Below are 16,960 nucleotides of genomic sequence, written 5' to 3'. Positions count from 1 at the left end.
TATTTAAAAAGAAGTACAGTGAAGTTCCTCTATGCACTGAACCTGTCTGAAGCAGTGAACACACGCACAACTATGCTACAGCTGCCCAGGGAGCAGTTAGGGGGTTAGGTGCCTTGCTCAAGGGCACTTCAGCCCAAAGCTGCCCCATGTTAACCGAACTGCACGTCTTTGGACTGTGGGGGAAACCGGAGCACCCGGAAGAAACCCACGCAGACACGGGGAGAACATGCACACTCCACACAGAAAGGCCCCCATCGGCTGGTGGGCTCGAACCCAGAACCTTCTTGCTGTGAGGTAACAGTGCAGACCAAAACGCCTTGTTTTCATCGATAACCTACCGCAAAGCATTACAAGCTGTAGCGTGACCATAGCTTTAGCAAGGCTTTTGATAATTTTCAGCAGATTGACTGTTTTTACCTTAAGCCAGTGTCTCACTGGGCTGCGACAGCTTGCGACAAATTGCAAACGTCATTCGCGAGAGAGTTTCAAAAGTGTCTGGAAACATTTGCGGGGCTTCTCAATTTCCTCGCATGAGTCGCAAAGTCCTTCATCGCTGGAATTTTAAACATGTTCAAAAAACTCGTGTGACAAAATTTCTCTCAAAATAGCCGCAAACGCGTCACTGGTGTCGCAAAGCCGTCGCGAACCCTTCTCAAGTCAGTTTCCGTGAGGCTTCCTGTACTTCCCTGCCTGCCGAGGGAAAGCCGAGCTGCGACAGCCTGCGACTAGTTGGAGATGCAATTGCGGTAAAATATGCCAATATCAGTGTGATTCCAAGTGAAAATTGTCGCTAATTCGCATATTTTATCGCAAATTGTTGTATCCAGTGAGATACTACCCTTCTACAACAAGATCCTTGCAGAATCCCTAGGTTTTTTTTGTTTAAGACGTCAAAAACCCCTGGGAGCTGAAAATTTCAGAGGACCATCTCAAAAAAAAAAAAAAGGGGGGGGGGGGGGGGGGTGTCAGCAAAATCGCTATAATCATGTACCCCCTTGCAAGACATACTGTACAAGTAAATCCTTGTGAAAGCAACCGTAACATCAGCAGTTTGACACCTCGACATAGAAGCAAAGCCCGAGAATATATTCCATGAATGCTGGTCAACAGCTTGACAGGAACCCTGGCGAGTCATTTCCAATTCTGTCCACATGGCTCAGCTTGGTCTCTGATCCAATTCCTGTCTTTCACACATATGGTGGCTAATTAGCTCAACCACATATCCACAGCACTTTTATACAGTAGTATTACAATTTCATCTTACATTGCATGTCAAATACGGCTCAAGAATTAAATCAAGTTCATGTGAACGTCCCGCCCCATACAAACCCTAAAAGAAAAAAAAGAAAAACATAGCAAAAAAAAAGAGGCAGCATGGAACGAATGATCTCACAGGTTTTCAGCCTGTTTCTGTGTTCACACACACCACCTGGCCCATTACTCTCCCCTGTGACGCTTCTAGGTTATGCAGCATCATGATCACCACCGCAAGCTCGGTGATGACCCCCTTCCCCTATTAGCACTGTTCGCCCCAAAAATATCGCAAGCTCCCGCACATTCATCAAAAACCTGAGGTGTACAGCGGTGCAGCCTTAAATGGCTGTACAGGATTTATTTCCTCTCTTTCTAAAAGGACAGCACAGTGATGTTTGGTACTGAACCTCCGTTCGCTTTGAATAAAGTGAAGATCTGACATCGTGGCCACGAACTCAAAAAGTCTATTAAGGCAGTGTCCAAACATCCAGATCCATCGTAAACAAAATAATTGATTAGTTAGTATTCAGAAAGGCTACAACACGTAAAACATCATGCCTCTCGTTTACTGTCTGGGATATAATCCATCAAAACTACTGAACCAGAAACAATGGCGGTGCCAACAAGGTTTGTGGAGAAGCAAAGACTTGTCCTTGCAGTCCTCACGGACGAGCTGGACGTTTCTGATCGTCGTCACTGCCAGAACCCTGAAGAAGAGTCGACCTTGATTTGGACCAGTTTTGTTATTCCTCAAATGATGGAGAAGATTAGAACCTGGAGCAAATGAAATTAGCTTGGACTGGGTTACTATAGCATGGGCCACTGGATACAGTGTCTTCATCTTTCAGCTGCCCCCATTAGGGGTCGCCACAGCGGATCACCACGATACGCATATTTGATTTGGCATAGGTCTTGCGCCAGATGCTCTTCCTGGTATGACCAGGCAGCATGGTGGTGTAGTGGTGAGCACAAGGTGGTTCTGGATTTGAGCCCAGCAGCCAATGGGGGTCCTTTCTGTATGGAGTCTGCATGTTCTCCTTGTGTCTGTATGGGTTTCCTCTAGGCGTCCTGGTTTCCCCCCACAGACCAAAGACATGCAGTTAGGCTAACTGGTTACTGTCGATAGGCGTGAATGGTTGTTTCCCAAGCCAAGAAAATGGAGGGTTGCGGCAGGAAGGGTATCTGGCGTAAAACTATGCTTCAATTAATGACGTGTGGATCAACAGCAGCAACACCACACGCGCAACTGGGGCAAGCCGGAAGGAGTGAGTGAGCCCTCCGCAATCTATCCAGGCTTGGGACGTACGGTATGCACTCGGAGCACCTTGAGGAAACCCATGCAAACTCCACACGGAAAGGCCTCCGTTGGCCGTCAGGCTTGAACCCAGAACCTTCTTGCTGTGAGGCAAAGGTGGCAACCACTGCACCGTATGCATTCAAGGGAAAACCAATGGCAGGCATTCTAAGCGATCACCTTTACCCTACCATGGCAAATGACGATTTCTTTTCTGATGGGCGTGGTCTCTTCCAGAATGACCCCGCCTCCAATCACAAGACGCAAGAGCTCCCTGAATGATCTGACGAGGATGAAAACGATGTACGACATATACTATGACTTTGCTATCACAAGATCTCAACTAGGACTGGGCGATAAAATGATAACGATACATATCGCGATAGACACATACTTGAGAACAATAGAAAATGCCTTCGATAGAACGTTTCGATAGAATTTTTTTTTTTTTTTTTCAAGAAACAAGCGTTAGCCAGAGCTCTCGCTGGTTTAGGTCCGCTTTCAATCAACTGTTGTTGCGAAGCAAGCTTGGTTACATGAGCAAAGGCACTCGTCCTCTGGTGCCTAGCAACGCATAGGGAGTGACACGCTGATAGCCAATCATGTAACAGTATCGCGTTTGGTTGCGCCATCTCGTTGTCTCGTTGTTGTGTTTATTTTTTTTTTCCAGAAACAGTGTGGCCAAGAAAAGAAAGATGAGTGCCGGAACGAGCGAGGAAATTGTGGATAAAGTCAGTAAGGTCAGATGTTACAGATGTAAAGTCTTAAGTCTACCTCAGTTTTACTTTAATTTCTTCTATGTTTACAAAACACTATTTTTATTTTATTAAACCTTCAATGAAAATATACTTCAATAGTTTAAGAATAGTCTAAGTCTACCTCAGTTTCACTCAATTTCTTTTGTTTATAAAGCACTGCATATTTTTATTTATGTTTTTAAATGTTATTCACCAGAGGGTGAACTTTTTTTGCACTAAACTTGCAGTAAAAAATTAAATATATGACCGTCCTTCTCACATAGCAGGTTTTGCTATGTTTACATTTAACACTTTGCTCATGTTTTTATAACAAGTTTTTTAAGCACTTTATTATTGATAATTGCTCAGTTTTTGTTGTGAACGTAACATCGAACATGCGTGTTGACATTCCTTGCTTATTGGCCGTCAGAGGAAGTTTAAAATAAATGTTTGAATTTAGTATTGTTCCCTCCTGGTCCTTATTTTAAATAGGTCATAAAATGTTTCAATAATTAATTATCGATATCGACCAATATGAAACACTGATATCGTGATACAGATTTCAGCCATATCGCCCAGCCCTAATCTCAACCCAATTGAACACCGATGGAAAGTTTTGGAAGAACGGCGTTCCAGAGACGTGGCGAATCCGTACCAAGGTGCATTTAAGCTGGTAGACAGTTCATGTTGGGGGGGGGTTTTCCCCTACTGAAACGAAGACTCAGGTACTCTTTATGCATTTTATCCACGTGAGGGGGAAGAAAAAAAAAAGCTCAATGAATGATGAACTGATGAGAATGGAAATGATGTAAATCAAATATGATATGCACTATTGTGGTGTCTGTGTTGTCAGTGGGCGCAAAGACGCACAATACATTCCCAAAAACATCCAATACACATAGTTTAAAAGTATTAGCTACAGCAGAGAAAAATCAGGGACCTTGGGTTCATAAATTAAGCCCGTTTTCCACTAGAAGCGACACTGCACACATGGTGTTTTTCCACATGCAAACAACTCATTTCCGTCTCATTATTCATCCGTTTATTAAATATAAAACGTTCTAATAACGTCTGGACTCACCAGCAAGTAATCAGAACCATGCATTTCTACTGGGATCATAGTGAGATTTTCACTCCTACAACCAGAACACAAAACACCACCAGGCAGGCTGCAATACTGTGCCTTGTTCATTTAATCAATCCTTTCGTAAACCTGTGCACGAATACTTGTGGAGGACAAACCAAACCAAAATTCAGTGCAGATTTCCGAACCAAGTGAAATTACCAAGCCTTGCGACACCCTCAAAAAGAGGTGAACGTGTCAAAATGATGACTAAGTGGTGAAAGAGTGCCTCCTAAGCACGGCATGTGCTAAATCTTCCAGTAGTGCAGCTCAGCCATCGCATCGTGTCAGCTCCCACAGACACACGCCATCTTTTACACCTTTAATACGGCACCATTTTTCGTTCCTCTTCTTATCAGGCATCAATTCTTGTGCCCTATTGTTTAGTCCCCCCTTTTAAACTTAATGCATGGACTTGAAACAAACAAGCTACTTAAAACAATCTATAGTGCTGTGCAAAAGTCTTCGGCTCCCTATTTTTTTCCCCCCTCATACAAGCTTTGTTATAGATTTCTACATTATTAAGTCAGTAGAAAAACATTTTAGGAGTTCCAAACGTTCGTTTTCCAGCAATAAATTAAATGTTACAGGGAAAAAAAAAAAAGTATCCGAGCAGCTTATTTTATGATAAGCGAGCCAGGGATCGAAATGGGAATTTGGGAGCACTGGTCCATTTGCCTCTCAGAGGTACTGGTCCGAATGGAGTAGCACTGGTCCGTATTTATAATTACAAATTTCAAGCCGATTTTATATACAGTAAGCCCTCAGTATTCGCGGGGGTTAGGGACCGAACATGGCCACGAATAAGCCAAAATCGCGAATACTTGTAACCCCCCCATAAAACTGCTCTTTATGTAGCGTACGGTACTCTCGTTGATGCCGTATCGAGAAGTCCTACCTTCTCCTGCAGCGTCATTACCTTCTTCTGGCGCTTAGGTTCCTTGGCAGGAGCCTTAGGCCAAGTTTACATTAGACCGTATCTGTCTCGTTTTCTTCGTGGATGCACTGTCCGTTTACATTAAAACGCCTGGAAACGCCGGGAAACGGGAATCCGCCAGGGTCCACGTATTCAATCCAGATCGTGTCTGGTCTGGTGCTGTGTAAACATTGAGAATACGTGGATACGCTGTGCTGAGCTCTAGCTGGCGTCGTCATTGGACGACGTCACTGTGACATCCACCTTCCTGATTCGCTGGCATTGGTCATGTGACGCGACTGCTGAAAAACGGCGCGGACTTCCGCCTTGTATCACCTTTCATTAAAGAGTATAAAAGTATGAAAATACTGCAAATACTGATGCAAATACTGCCCATTGTGTAGTTATGATTGTCTTTAGGCTTGCCATCCTTCCACTGCAAGTGGTAAGTGACTAGCGCACAGCGGCTCAGTCCCGAATCACTGCTTGTGCACTACACTCGCGCGCTCTGTGAGCTGCGCAGGGCCGGAGTGCGCACCCTCCAGAGGGCACTCGCTGTTCAGGGCGGAGTGATTTGGAGCGCAGCAGCTGAGGAGGAAGCGATGAGCCGCACTGACACATTTCAACTTATGTGCCGAATTAGTCATGTGATTAGCGTATCCGTGTATTGGCGTTGCTGTGTGCACGCGAATCGTGTATTGGCGTTGCTGTGTGCACGCTAATCGTTTTTAAAAACGTTAATCTGATGATCCGCTGATACGGTCTAATGTAAACCCCACCTTAGAAGATGCAGAGCGTTTAGAAGCCATTGTAGGGCGTAAAAATTATTCAAAAATACCAAGAACGCACAACACGTGAACAAGTCTGAACTACGGGAACCGCGAGACTGTACTGTACAATGCGCTCATTCCTATCAGCCAACGAGCAGCAGCCCGCCATTCAAACTTCAGCCAATAGCGAGCGAGCATTCGGCTCCGAGAATGTAGCAGTGCGTAAACGTTCGATACGTTCGCCGCAAATGACTGCGAATCGCTGAGATTTCCGCGAATGTATAGGAGATATGTTCTATATAAAATCCCGCGAATATGTGAATTCGCGAATACTGAACCGCGAATAGGCGGGGGTCTACTGTATTTATTCATATAATACAACCATATTATACACGAGTGATCAATTTCAACTGTCTATAAACTTCTTCCTCAGTCATCTTATTATCATCACAATCTTCGAAACCCTCATCCAGATCATCATCATCATCAATCGGGTCATACACCACATCATGCTGCGCCTCCTCGTCATCTTCATCTTCCACCTCCTCATTCTGTCTCTCCTGGGGCTCTACATCTCCTGCCACATACTCCCTCTCATCACCTGCAGGCTGAGCAATCGCACGCTCTGATTGGCTACTCTAATACTAGGATATCAGCTTATATACTGTGAGTAGAGAAAAACAAAATGGTGGCTTTGCTACCAAGTATTTAAAAGAAACAGAAATAAGGGCCACATACTTGTTGAGCGATATCCGTTTGTTTTGATAGCTGTCAGAAATGTCAAGCCAAGGACTTTTAAACTTCGCAGGGGTCTAATCTATCTGACCAATAGCGGTTCAAGTTACATTTGTCTTCACGGGCAGCAACGAAAATGAACGGGAGGGAAGAAACGAAACTTCACGCGGCCATGCTGCATGTAGCGGTGTATACTGCGCACATACACTACTGTTCAAAAGTTTGGGGTCACTTTGACATGTCCTTATTTTTGAAAGAAAAGCACTGTTCTTTTCAGTGAAGCTCACTTTAAACTAATCAGAAATCCACTCTATACATTGCTAATGTGGTAAATGACTATTCTAGCTGCAAATGTCTGGTTTTTGGTGCAATATCTCCATAGGTGTATAGAGGCCCATTTCCAGCAACTCTCACTCCAGTGTTCTAATGGTACAATGTGTTTGCTCATTGCCTCAGAAGGCTAATGGATGATTAGAAAACCCTTGTACAATCATGTTAGCACAGCTGAAAACAGTTGAGCTCTTTAGAGAAGCTATAAAACTGACCTTCCTTTGAGCAGATTGAGTTTCTGGAGCATCACATTTGTGGGGTCGATTAAATGCTCAAAATGGCCAGAAAAATGTCTCGACTATATTTTCTATTCATTTTACGACTTATGGTGGGAAATAAAAGTGTGACTTTTCATGGAAAACACAAAATTGTCTGGGTGACCCCAAACTTTTGAACGGTAGTGTAAACAATATGGCGGCGCCCGCGTCTATGCCAACTTGACAAATGTCTCACAAAATCTATTGAAATTATCGTAAAAAACAGTAAAACAGACCAAGTTCTGCTTAAAATGGGCGAGAATCGTTGATCAAAACCATCGAGGCAGTGAGTAGTTCGACAGATACAGCGTGGCGAGCCAGTCGCCCACTCGGTCAAGTACATGTCACTAGTCGCCCGTACCCTTTCCAACTCGCATTGGCGAGTGGGCGACCGCCCGTTTCGATCCCTGCGAGCACTTTTCAGATGAAAAAAGAAAACATAATGAAGGCTGCTGGGTTTTGGTGCAAAATGAAGAAGCGAGTGTGACGGTCGAAGTGTCCAGAAGAACTGTGGCTGGTTCTGGAAGATGCTCAGTAAAACCTACAGCTCATTTCCGCATAAAACTGCACTCACTGGACCTGAGATGACTGTTTTTGTTTTGTTAAAGCAAAAGGGTCGTCTCACACCAAATACTGACTTTGTTTCAGTTATTATGGCTTACTGATTACAGTTGTTTTTTTAACATTAAAACATTTAATTTCATTATTTTTAAGCCACTTTGGGTCGACAGCATTTCTTTACACGTGCCTAGGACTTTTGCACAGGACTGTAGATCAGGCTGATCAATCAAGGTTTACGCAATCTTATTACATAATCGTCTTTTACGGAAATGTCCGCAAACTCTATACGACACGAACTAGCTGGAATTATTCTATCCGCATTCACAATCGCATGCTCAGATTGGCTACTCTACTACTCGGCTATCAGCTCATATACCGTGAGTAGAGGAAAAACAAAATGGCGGCGCGCGTTGCTGAACCAACCGAGGACGAAATAAAAACTCTACTCGAAAACAAAACCCCCCAAAAATTAAGTATTTTTGGGGGCGTTGTGGCTCAGGTGGATAAGGCGCCATACCATAAATCCAGGGACCTGGGTTCGATTCCGGCCCGAGGTCATTTCCCAATCCCTCCCCGTCTCTCTCCCCCGCTCATTTCCTGTCTCTACACTGTCCTATCCAATAAAGGTGAAAAAAAAAGCCCAAAAATATATCTAAAAAAAAATAAATAAAGTATTTTAAAGTGCCATTCCACCATTGGATGTATTCTTTGGCATAAAATACAATATATTTTATGACAACATGACTAGACAGAGAAATCTTTTAGCTTCAAAATGATATATCAAACAATTTTGACAACTACAAGTATATTAATTTTGCGACCAAAGTCACCTCCCCTTTTAATTTCCGCGCGGTAGTGAAACGTGATGTCATCGGCAGGTTCCCCTTCTTGTGTACCACGTGTCGGTCTATTTTTAGACCAGGAAACCCCCAAAGTGAGAGAGTCATTTCTCCTCGTATATGGGGGCCAAAAAAATTGCGAAAAATTTTGAGTTAATCTTTCAGTTAGCTAGATTTATTGGTATTAGCTAGATTTATTGGTATTATTTTTATCGCGTTCTATCCGCCATTGCTGATATGTGCCACGTCACACGTCACGTGGTACACAAGAAAGGGAACCTGCCGATGACATTATGCGCGGAAATTAAAAGGGTAGGTGACTTTGGTCGCAAAATTAATATACTTGTCGTTGTCAAAAAATTATGTTTGATATATCATTTTGAAGCTAAAAGATTTCTCTGTCTAGTGATACCATTTATATATGTTGTCAAAATATATTGTATTTTATGCCAAAGAATACATCCAATGGTGGAATGGCACTTTAAAGAAACAGAAATAGCTAAAAGAATATATAGTCCCCTCCCCTCCAATATCCCCTGTTCCACCCTAAAGAAGAAGAAAACCGCAAAAAATACAAAGGAATAACAGTATTTGAAGGAAAGAACGTATTTAAAAAAAAATGTTTTCAAGAATTATCGCATTTTTCACAAATTACATTCTAAACAGAAATTATTTTGTCGGACGTTTTGTATCAAGTTTTTATTTACCGAATTTGCAAAAAATTAAATAAAAATGCTCCGTTTCTCAAAATCCAGCGAACGTGGATAGAATAAAACAGTTATTCCACTCAATCTCGTCGTACATGGCTTATAGTACAACTCGGTGCTACGCGCCTCGTCAGCTTTCAGCTCATGTACGACTCGATTTCTTGGAATAGCTGTTAAATATAAATGTGAAATAATCCATTTCTTGTGTAAACGTCCACGTCGTATCCACTTTGACAAATGAGGCCTTTTCGTGAAGCATTCGGTCAAGCTGACAATGATGCAGCGTTTTTAATATTTATATTCGTTAATTCTCTATAGTCTTCGTCAAAAGGCGGCACAACAACTGAGTGACTCGAGTATTACGCTCGAAACACGGTGGATGAGGGAGAGAGGAGGGAAAGAGGGAGGATTCGCCAACAAATATACACAGCGGGAGATGAACGGGAGATTTAATTTTCCCGACTAGAGACAGCCACGCTGCTCAACTGCTCATTTAATGTGGATTACTTTTTTTTTTTTTTTTAAATGGAGCCTCATTTGGTCTGATAATGTAATAAAGGAAGAATTATAATCGTGCTAATTGTAAACAGTACAAAAGCGCCACTTTAGTGGTTGCCTTCGACTGGCGTTTTCAATAACGGCGCACGATTCTTGCGTATCAGCCCGAACGATTTTGTGTCGGCCTCAAAATGAATGCGTGCGTTTTATATGCAATATGTGGAATCATCAACCGAGAGTTTTGTCAGCGCTGCCAGAAAAATGGCTCTGTTTATGAACAACATATGCACATTATGCAGTGTGCTCAGAGTGAATGATTTCACAATAGCTTTAAGTGGATGCCAGCGCAAGACGGGGGAGAGAGAGAGAGAGAGAGAGAGAGAGAGAGAGAGAGAGACAGAGAGAAGGGAGGGGAGGAAGGCAGCGAGAGGGAAAGGCAGAAAGAGAAAAGGCATCCATGTGTGAAAAAAACAGACCTGTTGCAGAAAGCTCTGTGGGCAAAACCAAAGAACACCCACACAAGCACGCCTGACTCATTAAACACACTGCCGGCTCTTACCTTTGACAATGCTCTGGCCCTGCAGCTGCTCCCGTGGGATAAAGACGGTGTAGAAATTCTGGGAGAATCCAAGTCTGCATGGATCCGCCGTCGGATCTCCAGCACTCCCCTGAGGAAAGACGAGTGGAAAAGAAAAAGCCGTGCTGAACAGCTTGCACAGACTTATCATTTAATTTTTCTTCGCCAGGGTCCAAGATTTACTTTGGAATTAAAAAAAAAAATTTTTTTTTACACTTATTTCATATACATTCGTCTTTTGTTGCAGGTTCCCTATATTCCAGCAGAACTCGCGTTCGCTTCATGTCTAGCTAAAGACACTGCAGCGGCGCTTTAATCTTCTCATCCTTTAGTCTATATCCAGTTCTCTCGCTTCCTCATCTTGTTTTCAACTGATCGGCTTTCAAAAAAAGTCATGCTCACCGAGCTGAACTTCCACTGTAACTTGTACAACAGTACCACAGTCCAACGTTCACGGTCTCTGCGACTTCTACGCCGGAGCGGTCATTCACACCAGAAAATGGTGATTGAGGGGGAAAAAAAACCCCAGATGTTACATTTAGTGGATGCTCTTATCTAAAGCGACGTACAACATACCCTGGGGAGCAGGCGAGGGGGGTCAAGGGCACTTCAGCCATTCCTGCTGGTCCAGGGAATTGAACTGGCAACCTCTTGGTCCCAAAGCTGCTTCTCTAACCGTTAGCTTTTGTGTGTTTTTTTTTTTTTAATTAAATGCCACTGTAACTGCGCTGGCAAGGTCACTATGGGACATTTTCACAAGAAATAATGATGAAAACACGCTGCAACAAGCATGACAATTAAATCTGTCAATATATTTAAGAACGTAACGTGATCCAGGGTGGGTTTTTCGTTTCATACCGTACCACACTGTCGCACTTCCTATCCGTAGTCTATCAGCCCGTCATGTTACAGTGATCTATAATTAACCAAGACACGGCTCTACTGCACCAGGATAATCGTTATAGTACGTTTGAATGGTGCTGGCATTTTATGACTCAATTTTCCTATCGGAAAGATGACACATGATTCATCTTAGGAAAAGAAAAGAATTGTTCAAAAGTGTCGGGCATTTTATTTGGATTGCAAAATTATTTTTTTAAAGCACTGGGGTATGACTCGACTCCGTGGAATCCAATCCCTGACCCGTGCCTCCGGATCGCACACCAAGATCGAGCCGTGTCAGCGTTATTATCTACGTGAGAACCTACAGGGATCCTTAAAGAGGCGGTCTCTGCCAAGACCGTGAAAAACAATGCCTGCGTAAGCAGAGCAACCCCAAAGTCCAGCGTGCTCTAAAAGGAATGCACTCGTGGCACCGAGCCACGATCTCGTATCATGCTGGTGGTGCAAATCCCTCTTCGGGAACATTAACAGACGTTCCTTTGTGCAGGACAGGATGATAAACACTGACGAGCAACGAGTCGAGTGAAGGAAAGTAAATCACCAGTTGTGCAATTTAAACTGCAGATAAGGTACCTTGCGACTACAATTTTAGAATTATGTCCTTGGCGTTACTGTGAAACAAACATCCTGAAGTGCGAGAAGGAAAAGTGCAGTTATTTTTATTTCTCATGAAGAACACCACACAGACCAGGCAGTGTACGCGTGCGTGTGTGTCTCTGAACAGACAGCTGTCACTATCTTTTCATGCAACACAGAAAGAAACCAGAACGGCTCCAATCAATCAATCTCTCGGTCGTTGTGATGCTCTTCTTCACAGCCCAGAGAATAAGACTGACTGAGTGACTGCCACCCACCATGCATCTGAACCTACTTCTGATGCTGCGGCTTTCCAAACAGCTTCAGGAGCACGTAGCTGAACCTGGAATGCATTAAACATTACTTTAAGAATGCTGTGTTTGCATTTTGAGGAGAAAGAAAAAGAAAAAGATGCTGGATGGGATGGAATGGAATTCAGATCAAGTCCCATCACTAGTCTGGGTGCAATTAGGAGGCACTGGAGGGGAGGAGAGAGGAGAGGAGAGGAGGGATGCATGCAGGAAAAATCAGCTAAAATGCAATATTTTTTTTTTGGTTCATGCACTATACAGGAAGGAAGGAAGAAAGGCAGCACCGCATCCTCTGCACTGGTGAGGATGAGGATGATGAGGATGAGGAAAAGGGCACGAGCGTCGCATCCCTGTACTGCAGCTCAACCGCGCGCGCACACACGCACGCATGCGCACTTTATATCTACAAACTAGTTTTACTGATTTACCCACAAACAGCACCGAGTTTACCGGACGCGCCTTCAACAAACAAACAAACAAACAAACAAACAAAACTAAAAAGTATGCTGGAGCGCAGGTGAAGTTGATTGTGGTGCGCCTGCGTTGAGTCTTACCGGTGAGCTTGTGAGGACTAAAGCGGCCGCCAGAGGAAGAAGCAAGCCGACTGTCATTTTGTGCGGCGGCGGCGGCTCCTGCAGCTCCTCCCGAACAGCCGCTAATTCCTCCGGGGAGAGTCGCGCGCTGGCTCAGCTCGGCTCGCGCCCCGACTGCAGGTGGAGTAACGGAGAGCCGCTCTTCATCACCGCCACACCCCGCCTACTGAAGCGCGCGCGCGGGGAAGAGCCGTGTGGAAAGCCAACGACGCCACAAAGCCTCCAGATGGGAAGTGTGGAAGAGTTACAGTGCATATCACGGGCAAATTCAGGAGCAAGATCAACTCCTGCTTTATAATAAACTTTGGTCAAATATCAGAAAAATTCAGTTGAAATCGAGCCATTTGAGGCGAATTGGTCCGCCTCTGAAAAAACTCGGCGTTTGGATTTCCCGGCAAACATTGATTTCCGTGACGTCGCGTGCGGGACGCCTCCTTCTGAATCCTACGCCAGCGCTGGTTTGTTTCTGAGAAAATGACCTGGTGGTTTTCTGTAAATTTCTTCAACGTTATCGCGTAATTATTAAAATGGTTAACAGATGTATGGTAGGAGGGTGTAGCAACACCAATCTTGATGGGATTAGTACTCATCGTTTCCCAAAAGACCGGACAATGAGAGAGAAACGGGAGCGCTTGGTCTACACAGGCTGTGCACTGAAACCGCGCAAAGCTGGCGAAGCCTGCTGGCACTTCCGCAGGTGACATCACGAATCTGGCTCCAGACTCCCTTGGGATTTTTCCAGACGCGTTTTGTTATTTTATTTTTTTCTGCTGTAGACAGATGGCCTTGTGCAAAATGACCCTTCTGGATGAGTGTGTAAAGGGACAAACTTTCATATTTAAAAAAAAAACATGAAATTGGTCCAGAATATGCACCTTAAAGTGCATATCACAGGTAAATTCAGGAGCAAGATCAACGCAACTCTCCTGCTTTATAATAAACTTTGGTCAAATATCAGAAAAATTCAGTTGAAATCGAGCCATTTGAGGCGAATTGGTCCGCCTCTGAAAAAACTCGGCATTTGGATTTCCCGGCAAACATTGATTTCTGTGACGTCGCGTGCGGGACGCCTCCTTCTGAATCCTACGCCAGCGCTGGTTTGTTTATGAGAAAACTAGCCTGGGCCCGCCCATCCTAAGCGTGACGCAACACGAGGGCCTGTTGCGAGCTTAGTCTGGCCAGGCAAGCTATCTACAGCTCTTCCAAGCTCCCGAAAAATCGGGAACCAATCAACTTTGAGCATCTCCAACGGCCCTGGGTAGAGGCGTGTTCAAGGCACTGACGTAGTAGAACTGCGACCGGAAGCCATAGATTGTTTACAGAATCTATGCCGGAAGCGCTTCATTCACGCTTCCGCATCTATTACGCATAGATGCTGTATTGAAAGCATTCAACGGGACGTTCTCATTGAAAACGGAGCAAAGAGCAGCCCTGGAGGTATTTATTGAAAGGAAGGACGTTTTCGCCTTGCTCCCTACCGGCTTCGGTAAGAGTTTAATCTACCAGTTAGCCCCATCGTGTCGCATACGTCAGAGGAAAGAGTGATGTGATTGGTTTAAGCTTTGTCACAGCCTTTTCTGGCTTCGACCAGTAGCAAACTGAGGCATTTCAGGGAGGCGGGTCAACCACGGGCTCTGGGAAACGGTTGGGCTTAATATCTTGGCCAGACCAATAGCTCGTAGAGCTTTGAAGTCGCGTTAGCCAGGCTATGAGAAAACAGCCTGGTGGTTTTCTGCAAATTTCTTCAATGTTATCACGTAATTATTAAAATGGTTAACAGATGTATTGTAGGACGGTGTAGCAACACCAATCTTGATGGGATTAGTACTCATCGTTTCCCAAAAGACCGGACAATGAGAGAGAAATGGGAGCGCTTGGTCTGCACAGGCTGTGCACTGAAACCGTGCAAAGCTCTCGCAGCCTGCTGGCGCTTCCGCAGGTAACGTCACGAATCTGGCTCCAGACTCAGAAAAGAATATTAGAAATATTAGAATAATAGAATATTAGACTTTCAGAAAACTGAAACATGGGTTCTTGGTAAAGCCATGAGTGCGTGCGTTCTCCAGAAGAACCGCCTCCTTCCATTCTGCCATCAACTGATCTTGTTAAATAATGCTGATGAGAAATCATTGAACTTGATTTTATACAGTCTATGGACGTGACGTGACCCGAGCGATTACTGATCGGCTCTCAGTGTCACCTGCAAAAAATAATCACGTTTTAGAAAATAAAGAAAAAAAAACCATCCACTTTCAAAGCTGCTTCATAGTAACGAGGACCTTGATAGAAATGTAGTGGAGTGAAAAGTACGATATTTGCCTTTCAAATGTAGTGAAGTTAAAGTCAGAAGTTTCAAAAAAAAAAAATACTCAAGTCAAGTACAGATCTTCAAAAAGTGTACTTAAAAGTACAGTACGCAAGTAAATCTACTTCGTTACTGTCCACCTCTGAGAATTAATACTTCATTATCCTGGATTAAGGAATCCCTCATTCATTTTCATATAACCCCGTGTTGTACTTCATCCATTTTCTCCGCCGCTTATGAAGAAGGCGGCGGCGGCTTTATTTGGTCGCATGTAAAACAAGCAGGCGCCTAGCTAGGATTTTTCAAACGGGGGGTCTCACACACTGACTGGCAGCCTGAGTACATACCTGCAGGTTTGTAGATGAAAAAAAATACATTTGAGAAAATAACACCGTCTTTGCATCATTCTTTCATCTCGTTGCGAGCTGTTGAGATGTCGGACAATGATTAGGCCAAATCAGCTTTATCCGGCAGTGTATGAGATAGCGGCTCGACATCTTACCCTCATCAACAGATACAGATCTCTCTATTCTTGGTGTCTTCCTGCTCGTTGGCCAAAATGTTTCTAAGTAAAAGGCGTCGCGCATGACGAATGGCAAACATGTCAACGATCTTGTCATTGCGGACATCGCCACGACACAATCCCCCTTCAGGCCTTTCAGCCAGCGGGGGATAAAAAATATGCCAAGCCAAGAAGCCTTTATTTGGTCACATGCAAAACAAGAGTGCTCCGAGAACACAATATCCCCTGCTGGTAACGAGGCCATAACTCTGGTAAAATGCGACTGAATTGAACGAAATTGCAATATGCGCATTACCGATGTATAACAAAAAATCGTGCCAAGTTTCATGAAATTCCTCCAAAAATTTTAAGAGGAGTTGAGTTCAGAAGGTGAGCGCCCTTCCTGGGGCAGACGGACGGACATCACCACGACTTAATCCCTCTTCAGGCCTTTTAGCCAGCGGGGGATAAAAAGCCAAGCCAAGAAGCCTTTATTTGTCACATGTATGCTCAAGCACAGACTTAAAACACACACTGAAATTTAACCCATCTGAAGCAGTGAACGCACACACCTAGAGCAGCGGGCAGCTATGCTCAAGTGCACTTCAGCCCAACCTCAGGCCACGGCTGCCCCATGTAAACCTAACCACATGTCTTTGAACTGTGGGGGAAACCGGAGCACCCGCACGCAGACACGGAGAGAATCCACACAGAAAGGTCTCAGTCAGCTGCTGGGCTCAAACCCAGAACCTTCTTGCTGTGAGGTGACAGACCACTACACCAGCGCGCCGCCCACTCAAGCACAGCAAAATTTCTCCTCTGCATTTAACCTCTCTGAAGCAGTGAACATGCGCATACACACACCCAGAGCAGTGGGCAGCTATGCTACAGCACCCGGGGAGCAGTTGGAGTTGATTAGGTGCCTTGCTCAAGGGCACTTCAGCCATGATACAAAAGAAAGGGGAAGTGCTGGTCACTCACTCAACTCCCCTCTCATTTACCTGCCGGTCCCAGGAATCGAACTGGGCACCGTTTGGGCCCCAGGCTATTTCTCTAACCTTCAAGCCAATACTGCCCCCATGGGGATATTATCCATACCCATCAACCCATTTCGGAACCCTCACAAAAACCTTTCTTGAAGACAAAAAAAAAATCCTTCCAAACTAAAAATG

The 16,960-nt window shown here is 44.4% G+C and overlaps 1 protein-coding gene across 2 annotated transcripts in view; it reads right to left on the bottom strand.

The window, feature by feature from the left end:
* cdh4 (cadherin 4, type 1, R-cadherin (retinal)) overlaps positions 1–13,078 on the bottom strand; it is a 574,783-nt gene extending 561,705 nt beyond the window's left edge. For both annotated transcript variants that reach the window (XM_060910366.1, XM_060910367.1), the window contains exons 1-2: positions 12,943–13,078; positions 10,581–10,689 (exon numbers count right to left, since the gene is read on the bottom strand). In XM_060910366.1, the coding sequence (XP_060766349.1) occupies positions 10,581–10,689; positions 12,943–12,999 (166 nt within the window). In that variant the 5' untranslated portion in view covers positions 13,000–13,078. The remainder of the gene's footprint in view (positions 1–10,580; positions 10,690–12,942) is intronic.
* Between the last annotated feature and the right edge of the window lie 3,882 nt (positions 13,079–16,960).

The sequence above is a fragment of the Neoarius graeffei genome, chromosome 26, assembly GCF_027579695.1.
Source record: "Neoarius graeffei isolate fNeoGra1 chromosome 26, fNeoGra1.pri, whole genome shotgun sequence".
Lineage (NCBI taxonomy): Eukaryota > Metazoa > Chordata > Actinopteri > Siluriformes > Ariidae > Neoarius > Neoarius graeffei.
This window is presented reverse-complemented; position numbering and strand designations above follow the sequence as displayed.